General features: G+C 33.3%; 1 protein-coding gene across 2 annotated transcripts in view; it reads right to left on the reverse strand.

Moving 5' to 3' along the window:
* Reck (reversion inducing cysteine rich protein with kazal motifs) overlaps nt 1-15,173 on the reverse strand; it is a 79,617-nt gene that overhangs the window by 50,701 nt on the left and 13,743 nt on the right. The window contains exons 2-6 of one of the 2 annotated variants that reach the window (XM_015492331.2): nt 13,139-13,197; nt 6,884-6,958; nt 5,939-5,975; nt 2,798-2,883; nt 993-1,040 (exon numbers count right to left, since the gene is read on the reverse strand). In XM_015492331.2, the coding sequence (XP_015347817.1) occupies nt 993-1,040; nt 2,798-2,883; nt 5,939-5,975; nt 6,884-6,958; nt 13,139-13,197 (305 nt within the window). Of the gene's footprint in view, nt 1-992; nt 1,041-2,797; nt 2,884-5,938; nt 5,976-6,883; nt 6,959-13,138; nt 13,198-15,173 lie in introns of those variants that run through there. The other variant, XM_048783384.1, reaches the window with a different exon arrangement.

Genomic DNA, 15,173 nt, shown 5'->3' on the forward strand with positions numbered 1-15,173 from the left:
GGGGGGGGAGACCTTTTACTTCTTGGTAGCAAGGCTTCTTTAATAAGAACAGGGAAGAGCTATAGCCTATTTGGAAATCTGTCTTCAGAGGAACAGATATAACTTAGCCAACAATACAATGAAACAAAAGATAAATAAGATTTTCCAGTTTAAAAATGTTAAGAAAGATAATTATAGGCTTTCAGAAAAGAAAAGAAAAAAAATCAGAAGTATAATCTAGAAGTAGTTACGAGTTATTCTTTCTTCTCCCAATGTTTAGATATAAAAATGATCAATGAGGGGCATGTGCACTTAAGTCTCCTTAATTACATCACCTTATACTACAAAAAACTATAAAATTATCTCATTTAACAATGGGGTTCTAGAAAATGAGCATTTTCTAGCCCCCAAAAGGAGTCTTTCTCACATCAGGGAAAATCTTCTGCTTGGCAGAAAATACCTTCTCTACTTCTGCCCTAGTATCTTCTCTATCTAGACACCACAGTGCTTGAAATTCCATCAGTGGGAGACAAGAGTTTCAAATTTAGCACAGCCTTTGTAACTTAGTATTTTCCCTCAAATGCAAGATGTTAGAAAAGTTTGAAGCTATGCACACTAGCAGTGTGATTTTATTTTTGTTTATATTTATAACAGAGATTTAAAAAAAAAGGAATACCTAGATAGGTCAAGAGATAAGAAAAGGGGTAAAAAGAGGATACAGAACCAAAGAAAAATGATTTCACAGTCTTAGCAAAACCAGTTGCTTTGTTATAAAAATATTTTGGTTAAAAACTTTGTATGCTAGATTAAGGCATTTCTTTAAAATTAATACCAAAATTAATTAAAGACATACATTTCTAAACAAAGCAATGACATTTTAGTCAAAGCAAAATTTTCTGTAAAGTAGAAGGCAGTTGGTGTAAAAATGAACTCACTTTTGAAATTTAAGTGTTTTTTGTCAATTCTGGTAATATCTGAATAGGCTACCCATATTTGTTAAATAAAATGCATACCTCATATTCTTTTCTGCAAACTTTGGAAATATCGTTCTTTGAAGATGCCTAAAAGTCAACACATTTCTCCATTAATTTATTATACATGTTATTTAGCAAAGATAAAAAAGAGCACATATTAGTATGTCAATGGCCAGTGTAGTATTTTTTATTTTATCATGAAAAATCTTATAATCAGATATTTTAAAAGTTCCTAAAATACAATAAATTTCATACAATGTCCTTAAAACAAACATCATTCTAGGATCTATTCAGTATACTAGGGCCTCACTCTAACTTTTATGGTTTTAATCTCACATAATAACATGGTTCTTTTGTTATTTCAGAAACAAGATGACTTTGAAGGAAATGTAAATCAGAGGACTTTTTTTTTTTTTTTAAGCTGGATTCCATTCTAGCAAATTTTCTTGTGAAGCTCTGCCACAGCAAATTTTCTTGTGAAGCTCTGCCAGGGCCCTTATATTTTGCTTTTTCTTTAACCCTGTATACTCAAAGTTTTCACACTGAACTTACAGAGTCAATTTTCTCAGAAAAGGGCCATGTATGGTCGAGAGGACAACTAAAGAAAGAAAGGGTACTATGTCAGGCAAGTAAAAAAAGTTCCTTTTATATAATTCTTTTACAAGCTTAAAAAGATATTATCACCTTTATAGATGAGAAACTGATATTCAGAGAAACACATGAAAGTATGCACTTTTATGTAAAACAAGGCAAAACAAATCTGCTGAAAAGTAGTTAATCTTCTACATGACATTAGTCTCCATTTAAAGACGTAATTTCAGAGCCATGGACTCTAGTCCCTTATTTCATTTCCTCCTACATCTAAGCCCATGCAATTTAGAATAAGCCAGTTGGTGGGGATGGGAAAGGAAAGCAGGATGGGTTGATAACTGCTTTATATTTCACTAGACCCATTACAGTACAATCTTGTACAACTCAGCTTCACTCTAATGCCTAAAGGAGAACGCATATAGCTAGTTCATGTGCTACCCAAAGAGTATTGCTTAGGCTATGGTACATATGGTTTGTGTAAAAGTGAAGGTGACACCATGTCTCATATAGTTTTGTTAAGAGATCAGTCCCTACAAGAAGAAACCACAATTTCCAGTTGTGGTTTTATGTTCATTAAACCACTATCTAAACAATTAGTTTTCTAGTTAAGTCTACTCCCACCATTTGGAGTGAAGAAGACTGGTGGTGGTGACTTTTCCCATTCCAGGGAGGCACTATAAAAATATGCAGTGAGGAAGAACTCAAGGACCTAGCCTGAAATGGACCAGAGATACATCAAATCAAAAAGAAGCCATAACTCACTGTAGGAGTCACATACCACTTAGGTTAAGAGAAGAGATATGAGAACATGCTCAGGGTAAAGCCATGATAAAAGAGAAAGGGAAGATGAAAATGAAATAGGTCAACTGTGTCAACTTCTTTTGTCCAAGCATATGCAAATGTTACATGACTATTTGGAGACACTCAGCATTGACTCCGCATGACCATGGACAAAGCGTGAAAGGCCCTGATTCCTATAAAATTCTTTCTTTGCACGGCAGAGAGAAGTAAGATAAGAAAGAATAGGAGAAGGCTGAAGATCTTACATGTAGCAGCCATAACTGAAAAAAGAACAAATCTAAAAGAAAATGATCCACAAAAGAAACGACAAACTTTGCAGTTTCTGTGGGTCACCTATCCAATGCAATAAAGTAGGCAAGGCCTAAATCATATGTACAGCTAACTGTATAACATATGCACAGTAATCTAAACTATACTTCATGATGCAGAAAAGCCTGATTGCCAGGTGTTACCTGCTTGCATGCCTGTCGACATTCCAAGGCAATAGCCAGTTCACAGCAACCTAAGCCGACCCAGCCATCAGACTTCTTAAACACACCTTAAAAACAAAATGTTCAAATGTTTTTCATAAGTAGCAACAAAGACAAACAGTACAACAAAATGTTTTATGGAAACCACTATAAGTCAAAGAGGATGACCACAGGAAAATTCACCCAGATAGCAGGGCATCAAAATCTTAAGCCCTTTCCTTCACCCTTAACTCCCAGTGCTTATCAGTCTCCTTAGGATCCCACAAAGCGTAATTACCAGGTCTTCTGCTTCTTGACTTTTCTCAGTTCAACCTAAACTTTATGAAGTCATTCCCACTCAATTAGAGGACACATAGAGAGAGGAAAGTAATGGAGAGGCCTCTTCTTATTTTTATAGACTGAATCAGAGGCAAAGATTCTAATTTAATTGAAGCAAACAAGAGTACAGGTATTTTTGTGTTCAAAATATTATATATGTAGAAGAGTAAAAACCTATGATGCTATTTAAATAATGATACTTAGGATATATGCAAGAACAATTTCTGTGAGGTAGTCCTGACTTTGAAGGGCACACTTAATCATGGCAAAATGACTATGTACTATTTTGGTTCAATTTATACACAGCAGCTATTTCTCTAACAAAAGTACTTTGAAATCAAAAGATTATAAAATTACAAAAAGGCTTTTAATATGGTCTTAGACCCTTTGTGATCATAAATGTCAAAAAAATGACTGACTGCTCATATAAAATTAGGGAACATAAGAAGTAACTATAGAGCCCAGCATGATGGTGTATGCCTCTAATCCCAGTAACCCAGGAGGCTGAGACAGGAGGACTGCAAATTCTTTTTTTTTTTTTTTTTTAATTTTTATTGTGGGTTGTTCAAAACATTACAAATTTCTTGGCATATCATATTTGACACTTTGATTCAAGTGGGTTATGAACTCCCACCTTCACCCCATACACAGATTGCAGAATCAGAATCACATCAGTTACACATCCATTGATTTACAAATTCAAGGCCAGTTTGGCAGCTTAGCAAGACCCTGTCTCAAAATAAAAAAATAAAAAAGATCTCATGATGTAGGTCAGTGGTAGAGTGCACTCTGGCATTAAAAATAAATAAATAAAGGAAGAAAGGAAGGAAGGAAGGAAGAAATGAATGAATGAAGGAACAGAAAAGAAAAAACAAGTGAACAATGAAAGGAGAAAAGACATGTTTGTAGGACTGCTGCAAATCTTCCTTTATTTGCTTTAAAAAATGCTCTATGCCATTTCTATGTAATACACAGATCTACAGATAAACATCTGCATTACATTAAATTATTATTTACATTTGAAAAAAAATGTGGGGAATTCAAGGCAATAGGTAACAAGAAACTAGGACTTAATACAACAAATTTAAGTATTCTACTGAAAAACATTAAGCAAAACAAACAGTTTATAGATAGACAAAGCTCTCAAAGTATAATTATAAACTGCACTGAAGTTGATTATTATAAACCACATCAATTATAAAAACTAAAAATACTGCACATTATACGTTTCTTCATCTCCATGTGTTCTTAATGCATAAGGGGCACAGACTTCTATCTAGCCCCACTGTCTAGTATGGTTTCCTCTAAATCTTAGCTACTTGCTATTCAGAATTTCTCACATGTTAGAAAGAATTATGAATAGAAACCTTGTAGGTCATAAACTCTGTGGGCTATTAATAATGCAGTGTTGTTGTTTCTATGTATCCAGTAATATTAGAAAATATTATTCAACCATCTTTTACATTTACTCAGTAGTTATATAGAAAAGGTACTCTCTTACGTGTTATGTGGGCTATGAAAGTATGAAATAGATAAAACACATGACTTATTTATGGAGATTACAGTTTGTATGTGTGGAGAATGTGTATGTATGTGTATAAATTCCAGGACACTAGGTAAAGAGATAACTAGGAAAACAGGGAAGGGGGTGGACAATTCCAGGAAGACAAACAGCTCAATTTGTCTGAAATACAAAACTTTAAAGAATGTGGCAGCCTCCAGAATTCAGAGATATATAAGGTATAACCCCCCTTCCCCAGCCCCACACCCCAAGACATTGGCTTTAACCAGGGCTAGAATGAGCCTTAATTTTAGAAGACTATGAATGCCAGGATAGGAAATTTGGGCTTTATTCCAATGGAAGTGGATATTGCTTGATGAATTCTTTCTGAAGAGGACAGGAAAGATGTATATAATATATTAAAACATCAATCATAAGGTTATTATAATATTCTATCCCAAGAGCAAAATAACAAAGTCTTGAACTAGGAATAGAGAAGACAGTTGCAAGATTTTGCAAGGGAAGAGTTAATGTAACTGGAAAGAAAAGGGAATCAAAGAAAACTTATGGGTTTTCTAGTCACAAAAGAGTCAGTTATGAGTCTAATTTTGGATTTGCACTTTAGATACCATCTGGATGAAGAATCTAGGAAGAGATGTCTATAAGTCACAAACAAATTAGATTGATTAATTTAATTGAAGCAAACAAGAGTACAGGTATTTCTGTGTTCAAAATATTACATATGTGTTCTGGGAAGTTCTGGGAAGGAATGACATCACCACAGTAAGTGTGGAGAGAGAAGCGAAAAGCACTGAACGGAGGAACAATTATAGTCCTTATGGTAGGTAAAAGGAGAAAGATATGAGAAAATAAGGTTCCAAGGCCAAGGTCTTGGAAGAGTCATAATAGCAAGTGTTTGGGAAAATCAGAGAGTAAACACTGAGATAAAGCACAAATCAAGAAATCCTGGTAATCTTTCAAAGAATAGTTTCCAAGAATGGTAGAAGTGGAGATAAGAGTATAAAAGGTTTGAATGGATGAGAATAAATTATACATTTGAAAATTTGGGTGTGGAAGGGAAGACAAGGATAAAAACTCCAGAGAACAAATTATACTATTGGTCTATGACAGATTTTATATTCACAAAATAAGTTTTTAAAATTTAAATACTAAATGTCATATTTTCTTTTTAATTTTTTTTAAGTTGTTGATGGACCTTTATTTTATTTATTTATATGTGGTGCTGAGAATCTACCACTGAGCCACGACCCCAACCCCTAAATGTCATACTTTCTACTGCTTACCTGGCAAAGATGAATTCATACAACTCCAGATTTCAACCTGAAATTGTAATCACCAAAAGGCTTATGTAGATAACCCGTTTTTATTAAAAAAAAAAAAAAAAGATAATTTCTACAGAAATTATGTATGGTTAATTTATTTATGGCTGGGTCCATATAATCAATGCTCAAGGGCTAAATGCACATCATTCAGGAAAGAAAAGAAGCTGAGATACCAAATATTGCTTACTCTTTTCCTGTTTTCCCATCTAAAAGTACTAAGGATGGATTTGGTTACTCAGGATACTCTTTGTTTTTCCAAGAACAGAGACAAAAGTGTCTCCTGAGTAACTTAAGGAAAACATGTCAATCAGACTGACCATCTTTTTTTTTCCCCTTCCATATAACAAAGGCACTATATATAAAAAGAGGTTCTTTCATGCAAGCTCAGGCTTTATTGTCTTGGTTCAAGAGCATCCCAAATACTGAGAAGAGTCCAAGCAATGGAAATATTTTAAGAAATCTGATTTAGATAGGCAAGCAACAGATCTACAGTATGCCAGAAAATGGAAATACAGGAATAATATTCTGCATATGTTCCTTTATTTCCAATTTTTAAAAATCAAAATAAATAAGATTTAGTTTACTATAGTTTTCATAAAATTAATCAAAATAAAATCATAATACAAAATATCAAATAAAATACTACAGTGAAATTTAAAGGCCGAAATACATTTATATTTAAACTTGCTTTTATTCCTACATCCTAAAATACACAATAAAGATGAAAGACCATATTCTATCTAAACAATTTGTGTAAAGATTTTTTTTTAAATTTACCTAAATCTAATATTTTAACTAAATCTAATAATTCACCCTGACCACAATCACATTGAAAATTATGCTAATCTAAAAGTAACTCATTAGTTTCATATAGACAAAAACCTTCATAGTTTAAGTAGGACTTACCATTGTTTCAGGGCAATAATCTGGGGCTCGTTGTAATAAATGTTTTAGTCGGGATTCACTTTTTGAGGAGAAAATCTATTTGACAAAAGGAAAAAAAAAGAGGAAAAAAGGTTTTTGTAGAGCTTTTTTTGTTTGTTTTGTCTTTTGGCTATAAGAAATAAGGAGTAAAATTTATTATCCTCTAGGTTTATCAGTTGTCCAGAATATTTTCCAGTTTCTTTTTATAAATGGAAAACCCTTGGAAGCATCTAAATTAAGTTGAGGTAACATTTCTTAAAAGGTTGGTTAATTTGGCAAGTGATCAAAAAGTCCAAAATAGTAAGTCTAGACCCTTTTCTATTGACCCAAAGTGGAGAAAACCTGTTGGGAGTGGGGCTGGAAGAGATTGAGAGAGAAGAAAAGGGAAGAAAAAAAAAAAAAAGAAAAATTTATTCTAAACTGTTCTACAAATGCTTTTAGTCAACAGATGACAATTAAAAAATAAACAGTATCATATCTTTGACTCTGATGAATATGAAATTTGTGAATAGCATATGGCACACAAATTCTCTATGAAATAAAGACAAAGCCATCTTTCACTAAAGATCCTGAGTTGCTGACAAGATTCACTCACCAGGCCAAATGACTCACAGCCTTATAGGAATTAAATTAATATAGTTACTTCTGGTGTCTCAGTAAATTAGAAATAATTACACATATCAGATAGACCTTCATGTTTATCTGCAAATAGTTGAGACTATTAATCCATGAATACTAAGGGATTTAATGTTCTAGTTAGTTGGCATTTTCCTCCAACACTGCTAATTATAGTTAAGAAGTAAAAAGAGATAGAATATCACAAGTTTTTTATATCTAGTGAATTAAAACATTTAGGTAATTAAAAGTGACTATTAACATCATGAAAAGTGACAACTAGATACAAAATACCATTCATGGGAAGAAATGTCAAACAAACAAAACAAAAATAAAACCTTACTTCAATCTGATCAAGCCTCTGGATTTGTCTCATAAGATGGCTGTTAGTCATGTGTGGCTATTTAATTTAAACTTAAATCAATTAAAATTAAATAACATTAAAACCAGTTCCTTAGTCTCCTTAATCACATTTCAAGTATTCACTTGGCACATGTGGCCAGAGGCTAACATATGGTCATAGAATATTTTTATCAATGTAGAAAGTACTGTTGGATAGCTCTGCTCTAAATCTAACAACTAATTACTAAGATATATAGAGGAAAGAGCAATGCATTAAATAACACCATGGATGTGAACAATAAAGTACAGACTGTGGGAAACTCTACAGGATACATGATCAAATTTATTCATCAAGTAAGTTACTAGAAGAAATCTATAGATCAAAAGACATTTAAGGAGAGGGGAGGCAAAAGAAAGTAGTAGGAAGTAATAGGGAGGGTGAATATAATTAAAGTATGTTATCAGTATGTATGGAAATGTCACAGTGGAACCCATTAATTTGTATAATTAATATAAGTAAATACATATAATAATTAAAAAATTTTTAAAAAGAAAAGTAATTAGTATGTCATTTTAAAAGTATTGTTGGGTAAAAGACCCTCAAATAATTATTCTTAAATTGTCAAAAAACAACAACAAAAAGAAGATATTTAAAAGACATACAACCAATTGCAATGTATACCTCTCATTTAAATTGATAAAAAATTTTTAAAAAGCTTTATTAAATAATTAAGAAATTTTAATAACTAGCTATTATTAGAATATTACATTTTCAAAGAAAATAATGGTACTTTGGTTATTTATCTATTTATTTTTGCAGTGCTAAGGATCTAACCCAGAGTTTTATGAATACTAGGCACACTCTACCACTGAGCAAACTCCCCAGCCTGGCTATATTTAAAAAAATGAATACGTATAATTTATAGATATAAACTGAAATTGTATGAATCAAATGGCAGAACAATTGGGATTTGCTTCAATATAAATTTGCCTCAATATAATGGGGAAGGAGGGATAGAAAGAGTATGGGGGGGGGAGATTAAATGAAATGCAATTAGTCATGACTTAATAATGCCAAAACTGAATACAGAGCTCATTATACTTCCTTCATATATATTTGCAATTTTCCATTATAAAAAGATAAGGATGAGTGAAAGAAAAAAAATGGTTAAAAAATAACAACAACAGACAAAAATGAATGAGAAAGAGAGAAACTATTTGACTTTGGTAGTGGAACAGAAAGAAGCACAGAGAAGGAAAGCTATGCTTTCAAACTCATTTCCTTGTTCCTCAACATTTCTTCTCAAAAACACCAAAGGCAAAAACAAACAAAAAAGCAAAAAACCTCCAAGCACTTGAAACAGGTTAGGACAATGGAAAGAACATGGAACTGAGATTGTAAATAATATACTTTGAATAAATGGGCACCCTACTTTGTATTATAGGAGATGGCTATATCTTGGTGGCTATAAGAATGGACTTTATTTTGTTCACTAATTATAAGTATATAATTAGACACACTTGGCTCTGAGTCCCTGCTGTTCAAATCACTGGCTTGGGGACCTTGGTTAGTTATTTAACTTTCTATATCTCTATTTCCTTACCTATAAAATGCAGATGATATTACCTCCTCAAGGGCTTGGTGTAAGAATTAAATGAAATAATTCATGTTAAAGTAGTACAGGGCTTAGAACATAAGGGGAAAAAAATTTAAGTCTCATGTTCCAGTTATCTGAATAGCTAACAAACAAAATTTAAAAGTCAGATAATCCATCAGGTCCCTTCTCTAAAACTATGATTCTATAAAGTAGAATGAATTAACCTAAGAAAAATATACTAATTATTAGGAATACATTTAGCTAAAAGAAGCCAGAATGTATACACTTTTAGATAATAATGTAGACTTAAATATAAACAGTTACTTTTTTAAAACTTTTTTTTGAATTTTATTTTTTTATACCTTTACTTTGTTCACTAATTTTTACGTGGTGCTGAGGATCGAACCCAATGCCTCACTCATTAAGCAAGTACACTACCACTGAGCTACAACCCCAGTCCCAAACAGTTACTTTTTTTTACTAAACAGGTAATCACACCTTAAAAAAAAGATGAATATATATCTAGAATAGATACTTTTATTATATAAATCACATCAGACCAAAAAAAATTATAACCACACTTATACTCCATTCAAGGCAGAAATAATCAGACCACAGGGCTTATAATCTTAAATTCTAAGAACTTCTTTTTACCTCAACTTATAACTCATTTCCCCTTGTCTTCAAACAAGCAAGGTCCTCTCATCTAACCAAATTTTCATTTTCTGCACTGACTTACTGACACATCCAACTTTTTTCTTTTTTGGTAGTACTGGGTAATGAATCCAGGAGTGCTCTACCACTGAGCTATGTCCTCAGCCCTTCATTTTTTGAAGGGCTGAGGACTAAATTGCCAAGGCTGTTTTGCCCTCCTGAGTCACTGGAATTATAAGTGTGTACCACTGTGCCTGGCTGATTTCTCCAACTTTTTTCTTTCATTTCATTCATTTGTTCACCAATCAACCTGCACTCACTGATCAGTTTCCATAAACAAGGGCCTAAATACAACACTTAAGTAAGACATAATCCTTATATTTGAAGAATTTTTATAATACAGTTGGGGACATAAGATATATAAAAAAACTGAATACATTTTTGTAAATTTGAAAGAGTACATAATACATTTAAACTTTTTAATTAAATTAAAATAAAATCCCTGCAGTATGACTTTTAGCCCCATCATTTCAATCAATCTAGAAATATTTTTGAAAATGTTCAGTACTGGGCACTGTTATAAGCATTGGGGGATTGAGCAAAAGTCCCTGCTCTAGAATACCTCTGCTAACAGCCTTCTTCTTCTTCTTCTTCTTTTTTTTTTAAAAGCTAAGGGCCTTTTCTCAGATCTCAGAACCCTTACCTTTAGCCTGAGACAATGTTGACAGACTCATGGTAAATCATCACACTTATTTTGTTGACTGTTATAAACCACTGGCCCTTTTTATCTAAGTTCTAATTCCAAAGGTTTTAATTCCAAGTCTTCAACTGTCTTGAAGACAACTCACCAGGAAGGTGAATCTAACCCCTGCCCCAACCAAAGCCTTTTCCCAACCTTCTAGTTATCAAGGGTTTATAGGACTATTCACTTCAGCACAAAATCTAAATGTTATCAGGACTCCATTCTCCCTTTATTCCCTATTGGTTGCAGAAATGATAAATCCTCACTCCTAGTATTTTCTTCCATTTGGTGTGAGCTCTATTAGTTTTAACTTTCCAGGCGTCTTTTTATACTCCTCACTCCTTCCATGATCTAAATGTCTGACTTAGCTGACTGCTGAAATTGTAGGAGGAAGTGAACACACACAACCCAGTCCTTACCTCTTTTCCTCTGGGAGTGAGTCAAATTCTGTCACTTAGTGTGTGCCTAGAGATAAAGCCACATTCAACATCTGTTGTAACTAGTTTTAAAGTTTTACTCTGGGACCTATCTGTCTTATTTCTCAATTAGTTAAGAACTTGGTTAGAAAAGAATGTTCTTTATTAGGGTGACTATAGTATTCAACTGATTTGCTAAATTATGGAATTTCTAACATTCCAGATTTTAAGAAACCAGATCTCACCTACTGCAGATGTTTCATTACGAGACACCTCTTCACAATTATTAACCTTATGGAACCTCAGTAGGAAAAGTAAGAAGCAGCCAAACCTCAAGATACAAAAAGTAAAAAGTCAGAAAAGCAATGTCTCCAAGAGTTATTTTAAAAGATTCCTTATAGTGATACCACCAACAGGCCAGTTTTGTTTTAAAGAGCTCTCCTGGGGCTGGGGATGTAGCTCACTGGTAGAGTGCTTGGCTGGTATGCACAAGGTCCGGGATTTGATCAATCAATCAATCAAAAAAAAGCTATTGTTCTGGCAGCAAATTTGCAAAAAACTTTGATTTGGCACACCACTGCATTTTCTATTAGCTACTCAGATGAGCTGAGACACTCTTATGTCTTATAACCACAGAGTATCTTGCAAAATCTAAGTCCATAGCCAGGTATAGTGGCTCACACCTGTAATTCCTTACACTCAAGGGGCTGAGGCAGAAAGATCCCAAGTTCAAGGCTAGCCCCAGCAACTTAGCAAGACCTTCGGTGACTCAAGAGACACTGCGTTTTAAGATAAAAATAAAATAAAAAGGACTGGGGATGAAGCTCAGTGGTGGTCCCTGGGTTCAATCCTCAAAATAAAATAACAAAACAAAACAAAACTAAGTCCATAGTATTGTTTGAGAGAAGTTATATTCCCATAAGGTAGCTCTCCTAGTTTTAGAAAGTGATAAAATCCAGATTATTACTAGAAGAAAACTTCAAAGATGTCTGAGACCATAATTTATCAGGTACTAAGGCTAGATGATGAAAGAAAAGTAGGACTTTATGAATAAATACTGTTTCAGTGACACTTTGATAAAAAGTCTCAAGCACAAAAATTCAAACCTACAAAAAATGTTAAGAGTAATACAAAAGAATAACCACATAGTATTCACCAAGATTCACCCATTATTAACATTTTGCAACATTTGCTATAACTCTATATATACACATATGATTATTACTACTATTTTGATGAACTATATTAGAATTTATTATAGACATTTATGATCATTCATTCCTAAATCCTTGCATGTATCTCTTTAGAATAAGGACACTGTCATACTAACTACAATATAATGACTAAATTCAGGATAAAAATGCTGATACAGTACTAGCTAATGTTAAGTCCATATTCAACAATTTCACCAATTTATCTAATAACATCATTTATGGCAATTTTTTTTTTTTTAATTCCAGGATCCAATCTAGGATCATGCACTGCATTTAGTTGTCCTATCTTCTCTTTAGTTTCCTTTAATCTGGAACAGTTTCTCAGCCTTTCTTTGTTTTTTATAATAACTGATATTTTTAATAGAAGTGATAATTTTGAGGATTATAGGCTGCTGTTTTGAAGAATATCCCTCAATCTGGGTTTACCTGATTGTTTCTTCATGATTCATGGTATAAATTTTTGGCAGGAATGCTTTATAAGATGCTGTGTTTCTTCTCACTGCATTGTATCAGCAGACACATGTCAATTTGTCCTAATATTGGTGATGTGAACTCTGATCATATGTTAAGGTACTGTCCAATAGATTTCTCCAAAGTTATTAAACTTAATAAGCAGTTACATAATTGACAGCCTCTACAATTTTGATCAAGCTTACCTGTTCACATACATCACGGCACATTTGGTTATCCTTAGAATGATTACAACATAATGCACCTAGGGAGAAAAAAACAAAAACAAAAACCCAACATCTGAAATTGAAAGGATTATACAAACTGTTTATCCCACAGATTATTATTAATTTTAACTCAATGCTTAAAGAGCATCTATTACAAGTCAAGGATAGTGCAGAGTTTGAGGATATGGTCCTTGCCTTCAAACAACTTGCAGTCTAATAGGGAAAACTATTATGTGATAATGTAACTATTATTTATTGTATGCTTTCTGTGTGCCAGAATTTAATACTAAGCTTGTTTTATGCATTGTCTTATTCAATTCTTACAATTACCCTATGGATTAGATTCTATTATTACACTTCAAATACAAAGTCAAATGGTTTTTAAAAAATAGTGAATTTCATTTAGGACATGATGAATGTGTATTTCCTATAGGACATACAAAAGGAAATTCCAGTAAAGTCAGAAATCGAAGCCTGGAGCGCAAACCTCAACATACAAATTCGGAAGTCATCAGCACAAAGGAGGTATATGGAAATGACACTGCCTATGGATTTTCTACTAAGTATTTATAACACCAGATTCTAAAAAATTGGCAACATCTGAGACATGGGAAGAAACAAAGAGATTGAGATGGAACAGTCTAGCTGAGGTGGGTCAACCAGAGAGAGTGGTATTACAGGGGAGGATGTAGTGTTATATGCCACAAGAATTAAGTTAGATTGAAAAATGAAAAAGAAAATGGATTTAATAGTTACAAGGCCACTTGGTCATTTCTGAGGCCAGTAGAAATGAAAGCTATTAAAGACTAAGCCAGAGGTGAGGAAGCATAGACAGTAAATATAGATTCACAAGAAGTCTGGCAGTGACCAGAATAGAAGAGTATGGTACTTATAGGAAGATGCAGGGCTACAGGAAGATTCCCCACCTCCCTTCTAAAAGTAGGAAAGACCTGAGCTTCTTTATAGATTGAAGGAAACAGTTGAGAATTAATGCTTTTCTGATAGAAAAATGTCTCAAGAGGAGTCCAAAATGAATAAAATCAAGTTTTTTTTAAAAATTTTATTTTATAAGGAGGCATTATGTTTAGCAAGAAACAGGGCACACCTCTTCTTTTAAGGTATTTATTAACTTAAAAATATTTTATGGAGGCTGGGATTGTGGCTCAGTGGTAGAGCGTTTGCCTAGCATGTGTGAGGCACTGGGTTCAATTCTTAGCACCACATATAAATAAATAAAATAAAGGTCCACTGACAACTTAAATTTTAAAAAATTTATGAACAGTTTATTAAATACAAGGAATCAATTCATTCACTCAAAAACCATGAGGCTTTGTCCTCATTGAGATTACATTCCCTGGAAGGAGAAATAAACTATACACATACACACATACACACACACACACACAGAGAAAGGGGGGGATATGAATGTTAATGTGGAATGGTGGTAAAGACTATGGCGATAATAAAGCAGGTTAAAGAGTAAGGAGAATGTGTGTTAGGGAATAGGAAGGTATTTTATAGGGCAGGTTAGGAAAGCCTCACTGAAAAAATGATACTTGAGCAGAAACCTTAAAGAAAGCAAGAGAACAAGTCTATTAAGTTTTCCAAACAACAAGTGCAGTTTCTGGTGTGTTCATAAAACAGCAAGGAATGTGGCTGGAAAAGAATGAAAGGGAAAGTAGAAGATGATGTGTGATATTAGAGAAGTAACAGAAGTCTTAACTGAAGCATACAGGTCTCTAATAGGCCATTGAAAGGACGTGTGCTTTTACTCTGAGAAGAATAGAAAACAATTGGAGGGTTTTGAGTAATCTGAGTAACATTTAAAAAGGATCACTCTAACTTCTGTGATAAAAATATATTGTCGGGCTGGGGATGTGGCTCAAGCGGTAGTGCGCTCACCTGGCATGCGCGGGGCGCTGGGTTCGATCCTCAGCACCACATAAAAAATAAAGATGTTGTGTCCACCGAAAACTAAAAAATAAATATTAAAAAAATTCTCTCTCTCTTAAAA

Source organism: Marmota marmota, unplaced genomic scaffold (assembly GCF_001458135.2).
Source record: "Marmota marmota marmota unplaced genomic scaffold, marMar, whole genome shotgun sequence".
Classification (NCBI taxonomy): Eukaryota; Metazoa; Chordata; class Mammalia; order Rodentia; family Sciuridae; genus Marmota; species Marmota marmota.